The sequence below is a fragment of the Pyxicephalus adspersus genome, chromosome 2 (assembly GCF_032062135.1).
Source record: "Pyxicephalus adspersus chromosome 2, UCB_Pads_2.0, whole genome shotgun sequence".
NCBI lineage: Eukaryota > Metazoa > Chordata > Amphibia > Anura > Pyxicephalidae > Pyxicephalus > Pyxicephalus adspersus.
In genome coordinates, this window is record NC_092859.1 from 6,175,774 (window position 1) to 6,183,946 (window position 8,173).

The window sequence follows — 8,173 nt, forward strand, 5'->3', positions numbered from 1 at the left end:
TCCTCCTGCAGGGTGACACAGACAGAAGGGGGCGCTATGAGTCTGTCCTCCTCCTGCAAGGTAACATGGACAGAAGTGGCAATGAGTATGTCCTCCTCCAATTGGGCGGCATGGACAGAAGGTGGTGATAATTGTGCCCCACCTACTGTGGGGTCTTCACACTGGAAGAATCACGTGTGAGGTCACTGAACCCCTGCGGTGGTCTCATATTGTACCCGCCTTTCTCTCACTTGCCTCTAGGCCATATCAGCCAGATTTAAATAAACAGCTTTAATTAAGTCTAATTAAAAAGATCGAATCTGCACTTTAACTGGCGGAACGCATTAAATCAGCAAGACGCCGAGGGTGGCAGGAGGACGGGGCGGAGGGGCCATGCCGTCCTAAAGCTTCCAGACGTAATATGTTGTCTCATTTCTCCTCTCTCATCCCCGCTGTCTCCCTTCTGTCCAAATTGCTGAGTTTATTAAAGGAGATCTTTCATAGTGACAGCTCAGTGACTCCCAGTACAGTGCTGTAGAAAACCGCTGTACCACCATCACCCCACTTCTTTCTACCCCATATTTATCTGAAGTGTCTGTTAACCCTCTCCTGCATAAACTTCATCACTGTAAAGCATTTCCAGTTGGACAGTGGTACGACCATTGCATGCAACAAACAAATGGGTTTCTTGCTTACTGCACTTTACAACGGCCGTACTACAGCAGCTTGAAGACCTGAAGAAAAAACCATGTCATGTGATCTATAATCAACTGCCATCATCAAATGCCAGCTCTGTCCTAGGCTTTTCTTTAGGGAATATTTCATTTTCTTTTTGGAATTATCAGGTTATGGCCTGCCCTTGTGAGAACGAAAGGTCTTCGGGGAAGGTAGAGGTGGGGGGGAGTTGAGGTCAAGAATTTTTAGAAGGGATATTAAAAAATCTTTTTAAATATTGGTAGTCACTATTGTTTGGAATTCTCCAGACACAGAGAATGATGTTGATAATGTTGGTCAATGATGTTGATTATCGTCGTACCTTCTGCTGCTGCTGAGAGGCGCTATAAGCCAATAGGAAGAATGGGTTTAAAGCTAGGCCAGCATAGGCAGTAATTAAAAACTCATAAAAAGAGAGGGCTATGATGAACAAGAGGAGTTTTAGCATATGGAATTGGCTCTTTCTGGGGTAGGCACATTTTTTAAGCAAGTTCAAAGCCACATGGCAAATAAATGATAATATATTAAACATAAATTCACAGCAAGTAAGTATTTAAAATACTCAGATCTGTATTCATTAGCACTCAGGCAGATGGAAGGGTTTCGTCTCTGAGTCCTTTACCTGTATGAACAGAACTGGAAAGTAGGAGTTCAATTTACCCAGGCTGTTCACAGCACAGTAGTAAATTGCTGTGCTGAAAAATCAGCATACCAGCTCCTATCAAGCTGCAAATAGCAATTCTAAAATATTCATAATAACACAACGAAAAAGAAGTAAAAAATACTTGTAAAAACTTCGGTAACAACGATAATCTACCATTTAGAAATTATAACTATGATCATTTACAGTTCATTGGACGCACCTGCAAAATTAGGGGAGTCCGGGTTTGGTGCAGATGGAGAAAGATTTGAATCTTTATCTTTAAGTGAAGGCCTCCGTGGGTGAGTCCCTCCATCCGGACCTGCAAGAGGGAGGAATTTATGGAGAAAGTTTAGCAGAAGCAGCAAAGAAGACATACAGGTGTATTTAAGCGTGCCAAAATTTAAGGAATTGCCATTGCAGACAGTGTGGGCTTCTGAATTTTATTTGGTATCAGCTTCTTGCAGTCCCTTTACAACTATGCTCAGACTGGGAGTGGAAGAACCAACACAAGGAGCCACTCAGCCAGAGAATGCTAACTGAAGGTTAAAGCCGAGTGATAAAGAGATAACCTCATCCGCATGCTGCTTTTTTACTCTCCAATCAAAGGCAGAGGGATGGGCCCAAGACAGCCAGGGATCAGAGGAAGTAGATTGACTGCTACTGGCTGTCATTCAGCCTGGAAGACTGAGGACATCCAGTGGCACAAAAGGAGTATTGCAGGGAACACTTTAAGGAGAAGGTGAGTGTTCTAATGCAGGATTAAATGTTATAGGTGGCTGTGACCAAACATACAGCCCAAACTAGCAACTGGAACAGACATCCATGCTTTTCTATCACTAGATCAGATGCTTCACATTACATCATCTGTCATACAGATCCTTTCCCAACCCAACATTAACAATCCCTGATAAACGGGGCCCTTATGTACCCCAAAATTAGACTTAATCTTAGCCTTAGTCTTAATAAACCCCAAAATTAAATTTAATCTTAGCCTTAGTCTTAATAAGCACTAGTGCTAGTCTAAAAAGGAATCCTGAAGTCAGGGACATCCACAGAAGAATCAGCAAGGATCCTACAGCTCATATGGAATGGTTTCCATGAAGACTTCCTACCCCCAGACTTGCCTAATAATGCCTTATTTTTAAGGACAGAGGCCAGAGACCAGAACCAGCCCTGCAGGTTGGTGGCTGGGATAATACTGGTACTTTGGCTCTGGGGTTGGAATTCTGCAAGGTGCCCAGTTGATGGAGTGGGGTAGGTCCAGTGGTGGTGTTGCTCATATTCCCCACAGCCTACACCTCCACCTGGCTCCCAGTAGTTTGGTTTGTGCTGCTCATCTGGGTCCATCAGCTCCTGGTTCAGATGATAACATTTAGGCTGTTGGGTTGTTGGACAATTAGACACTGAGCGGCTGCACTAGAACCCGGAGCTACAAAGGTGTTACTCTGCATCTGGCATGGAGTAAAAATGCAAAGCAGCATTTGAGTCTATATTTAGTGGACATAAAAAATTGGACACTCTGGAGAGGTCAAAATTGCCCCAATGTGGGCAATTGTCTGTCTAAGAATTTATGGACAGTTGGTAACACTACCTGTACCCCTATTGAAAAAAACAGAAGGGGAGAGAACAAGACCTCCCATGAGGATTTGTCGTGTTGTAGCCTCTTCTAGGCTACTGTGCAGCTTGTGTATAGTGTTTGCCTGGTAGAGGTGAAGGAAGATCTGGTGGTAGTGATGGTTCAGCAAGCACCAACATTTGCATTTTCAGATCTGTAAATTTCAGGCAGGGACAGCATACAATTCAATGTTCTTCTGGGTACAAATTGTGACTGTGAATTGATCCTGGTCCTACCATGAGCTTTTCTGACACAACCATACAGTATTGTTCAACCATGTTCAGTTATATTCTGAGGTGGTGGGACAGAATGTCTCCCAGAGAGCCTGGAAAAGTTCTGTCTGGGGTTTCTATCCTTTACATTTCAGAGCCTCTAATCCAGGCCAGGAATTCATCCATCCTTCACTGCAATTAGGCATTCAGGTGAATCCTTAAAATGCTGGATATGCTCACAGTCAGGGTTTTGTATTTGGGGAGCAGATAGGAACACCAATCAGCATTGGAAATTTGGAATGTTTGTGCATTGGACTTGTCCAGTCTAATATTCAGGGCTGTAAGTATGGTGAGAGTATTTTTTAGGTAAATGGGAGCACTGTGCAGAACCTTGTATATACTGTACCTAGCTGCAATATACCAATGTGTTGGAAGAAGTTACTGGATTGGTCCCGGTGCCTGAAACATCTTCTTACACCAGATTGCCAAGCCCTGCTACCTAACCCTGGCTTACAGCTGTAATATTACTGCTGGATCTCCTGTGTATGGAGTAGATGTGACTGAGCTCACAATCAAGGCTGGTTATAGTAAATCTGCCCTCCAGCCTACCCTTAAATCACAAGTGGCCCGTGCATTAAAATCTGCCCTCCGGGCTCCCCTTCATTAAATCTGCCCTTTGGTCTCCCCTTTGTAAATCTGTCCTCCATCCATTCCTTCATTCTTGCACAGCTTCTCTCCTGGACTAAAATTAGTTCCTCTGATTTCTCTGCACAATGTGAGAATCTCATAATGTGCATTAGAAGCTGTAGCAAGTCAGGGACGGTCTCATTTAGTCATGTTTTATTCTCCCAATCCCGAAACCGGCCTTTTGCATTAATTGCTTTTCAGTTTATTGAGTTTTGGAGGATCAATGTCACATGTGAACGTTACCTTGAGTTGTCCTTATGCAAATCCACCCATCAAGGTGTTTTGATATTCTCTTCTTTTGAGCCAGCCCACTGCTGGCGTCATGACTAAAGGCTCTTGAGTGGAGTAATAAGCCGGATCATGTGTACAGGAAGTCATGCACAGAACCCTCCCAGCAATCATAATGTGCCTGCATTGCATTGAGAAGCACAAAGACCCAGATCTGATCTCAATGGGTCTAAGGTATGTAATGAAAATGGAAAGGTTTTACTTTTAGGGCATTTTTATTTATCTTTGGTATATTACATATAGTTATCAGAAATTACAAGTGTTTCTAGCATAATAATAATGTTTTACTGCTATTGTCAAGCTCCATCATTTGATCCAAAGATATCTCCTTATCGAGAGCACCCTGGGCGTTGTACATCATTATTGACTGCAGGCGGTCTGTTGTAACCAATCAGACCAAACCTGTCAGGTAGACTTGTGGAGAAATGAAAAGATCAGAAGGCACGGCAAGCAAACAAACCCTACATATGTCATCAATAAATCTTGCTGAATCGGAGGGGCCACATACCAGTAACTGCTTGCAAATTCTGCCCCCACACCTGAATCCCAGACAAATGTTATTGGCAATTACAGACGTTCTAGCTAGTGGTGGTCAGATAGTTCAAGTCAAAATCGATTTTGACCTCAGATTGTAACCTGGAATTGGAGTAATCCAAGTTTTGGTGCTTTATTACCCTAACTGACATTGACAGGTATAGTGGGCTGCCGAACGATGACAGCTACCATAATCTGACATAGTCCTACTATACCTGTCTTTGATAGGTACAGTTGACTTTATGGCTAGGTTTTGGGCTCCAAGATCTAAGAATTAGACATTAGACTATTACACGTCAGGTTATGACACTATACGGTTAGGTTTTTCTGAATCAAACTTAACTGAAGAGGTTTAACACAACCTTTTTTAATCTTTTGACCCCACAGAAACCCTTTAGAACCATGTCTCAGGGATCCCTTGTTAAACAATGTATATATTGGGTGATATTAGAAAAAGAATACACCTTACATTTGTGGTCAGTGGGAAAAATGCCTATCTGCAGAAGGGGTCAGAATGCCACCCTTGCAGACAGCTATAAATATCTTTGGGGTCATGCTGATGGCATTGCCAAGTGGAAATATTCATGTAGCACTTCATGGGAGGTCAGAAGGAGCTAGAACTCAAGGAACCCTAGCAACCTCTGAAGGTACCCTAGGTTTCCATGGAACCCTGGCTGAGAATGGTTGGTTTGATGGTACTGTCAAGTGGAAATATTCATGTACCAATTCATGGGAGGTCAGAAGGAGCTAGAACTCAGGGAACTCTAGTAATCCCTGAAGGTACCCTAAGGTTTTATGAAACCTTGGCTGAAAATAGTTTGGTTTTATGACACTGCCAGGTGGAAATATTCATGTACCACTTCATGGGAGCTCAGAAGGAGCTAGAACTCAAGGAACCCTAGCAACCTCTGAAGGTACCCTAGGTTTCCATGGAACCCTGGCTGAGAATGGTTGGTTTGATGGTACTGTCAAGTGGAAATATTCATGTACCAATTCATGGGAGGTCAGAAGGAGCTAGAACTCAAGGAACTCTAGTAATCCCTGAAGGTACCCTAAGGTTTTATGAAACCTTGGCTGAAAATAGTTTGGTTTTATGACACTGCCAGGTGGAAATATTCATATACCATCTCGTGGGAAGTCAAGAGGAACTACAGCTCAAGGAACCACAATCAATCAAGCAACCTCTGATGGTACCCTAGGTTTCCATGGAACCATGGCTGTTAATGGTTGATTAGATGGCACTGCCAAGTGAAAATATTTCAGTACCATCTCATGGAAGATCAAAAGGAGCTACAGCTCAAGGAACAACAAGCAACCTCTAAAGGTACCCTAGGCTTCCATGGAACCCTGGCTGAAAATGGTTGATTTGATGATGGTGGAAATATTTATGTACCATCTCATGGGAGGTTGGAAGGAGCTACAGCTCAAGGAACCCCCAGCAACCTCTGAGGGTACCCTGTGTTTCCATGCAGCCTTGGATGGAAATGGCTAGTTAGATGGCACTGCTAAGTGAGAATATCCATGTACCATCTCATTGGAGGTCAAGAGGAGCTACAGCATAAGGAACCCCAAGCAATCTCTGAAGATACTTTAGGTTTCAATGCAGCCTTGGCTGGAAATGACTGGTTGGATGGTACTTTATATTAAAGCCTGGTTTAAGAAGTGATTAGGGTGGAATGTCCGGTTTAGGTTAAGGCTCGGCTACACACTGATGGTTAGATTTATTGTTAAAATGAAGAAAAAGGTGAACATGTGCCACGAGCGCTGCACATTAAGGTATTAATTTAGGACTGACAATTTATTCAGTTCTACAGTTGGTTTTGAGAAATAGGCCAAGGTTAAAGGTCAGGTGTAGGGATTAGGTTATACTATTGGGTTAGATTTTAGGCTTTAACTTAACTTTAAGGGTATTTTAATATTAGGAGTCAGTTTTAAAGTGGAACTAAAAAAAGAGGTTGTCTCTGTGTTAAAGAAGAAGAAGATGGTAGCGCTCTGTGACAGAAGACGGACAGGTGAGTCACGGCTTTAGCTCAGTTTTAAGTTATGGGTCAATGTTGAAGTTTGGGTTTACAGGTTACATTTAACGGTTCGACTCACATGAGGGTTGAAGTTAAGGGTTGTGTTTTTAGGATCATTGCCAATTTAAAGGGGAACCTGTGTTTTGGCTGTTCAGAACAAATCAAATCACCTGAAAGCTGCCTCCTATGGCAGTTCATACTAACTTTCCCTACATTTGCCCATTGCCACAATTTTATCCCTTCTGTCCTACCTGGAAGTCAGTTGCTCAGGCTCCCAGTGCCATCACATGGGGGTAGGCAGAAGATCCCCAGCTTACTGTAAATTCTGTTGATAACATAGTACATCCACTCCTTGGCCTTGTTAACAAGCAATGGGAAATACTCCCTTGTTCAGTGTCCTGTGTACACTTCCTGTGTTTTTTTTTAAGATCATAATCATCTTTCCTACTTATTTTATTGGACTACAGAATAATTAGTGTTTAGGGTGTGTGGGATAAGATAGGTCTGAGTACTTAGAAAAGACAACTGAACAGGGCTGACACCACTCACTCCATCAAACATTCTAGGACTTTAGAGCTAAGTGCACTGCTGCCACATCAATGTACAATTTTCTGTACTTGCAGGATATTTGGAGGAAAATAATAAAGGGATATCTGTATATAATGCAGAGACTTTTATTTGCCTGACATTCACTTTAGGGCTGGAGTTTGGGTTCAGAAGGGATATGCAGAGCCATTATTTTCATATGGCCCGGCTTCCATATACTGAACTATATCCATCGCAGACAGATGAGTGCATATAGAAGGTATACATTCTGAGATTGCCACTTTAAAATACACATCAACAAAGTGCAGTGTTCTAAAAGCCAGTAAAATAATAATTTTCTCCATTATCTGCAGTAAATCCCTTTACCCGCTTCCCTGAATATCTGTCAGCTAAAATGCTTCCTTCTATTATCTATAGAGTATTGCTTCCCTTTAGGTCTGGTGCCCTATAATCCCTCACCCACCCCATACAGACAATGGCATTTCTAGTGTACAGCCCCGAGATGCCAGCTGTTCAATACTCACTCTGTCCAACCTTTAAAGTGACCTTCATTCCTTTGGTCTTACAGACACCCCCACTGAGATTCTCCAGCCCTTCCAACGTACCGTCCGATGTGGCTGGAAAATATAAAAATTCAGGGTCATTAAAGTGTATTGCTATAACAGAAGACTTATTATATATATATATCATACAATACATTGTCATTATCTGTATTATCGGTGTATACTTGGTATTAATATACGGTGCGGTGTGATCATTATAGGTGTATAATCGGTATTATTATACGGTGCGGTGTGATCATTTTCGGTGTGTATGTGGTATTATGATACGGCGCGGTGTGTTCATTATCGGTTTATACTCGGTATTATATTACAGTGCGGTGTGTTCATTATCGGTTTATACTCAGTATTATTATACAGTGCGGTGTGATCATTAT

General features: G+C 42.3%; 1 protein-coding gene across 2 annotated transcripts in view; it reads right to left on the reverse strand.

Annotated features, from left to right (window-relative positions):
• EFNB3 (ephrin B3) overlaps window positions 1-8,173 on the reverse strand; it is a 46,954-nt gene that overhangs the window by 9,918 nt on the left and 28,863 nt on the right. For both annotated transcript variants that reach the window (XR_011919239.1, XM_072399325.1), the window contains exons 3-4: window positions 7,761-7,853; window positions 1,557-1,655 (exon numbers count right to left, since the gene is read on the reverse strand). Coding sequence is in view for 1 of the 2 variants with exons in the window: in XM_072399325.1 (XP_072255426.1) it covers window positions 1,557-1,655; window positions 7,761-7,853 (192 nt within the window). In the remaining variant the exon portion in view is untranslated. The remainder of the gene's footprint in view (window positions 1-1,556; window positions 1,656-7,760; window positions 7,854-8,173) is intronic.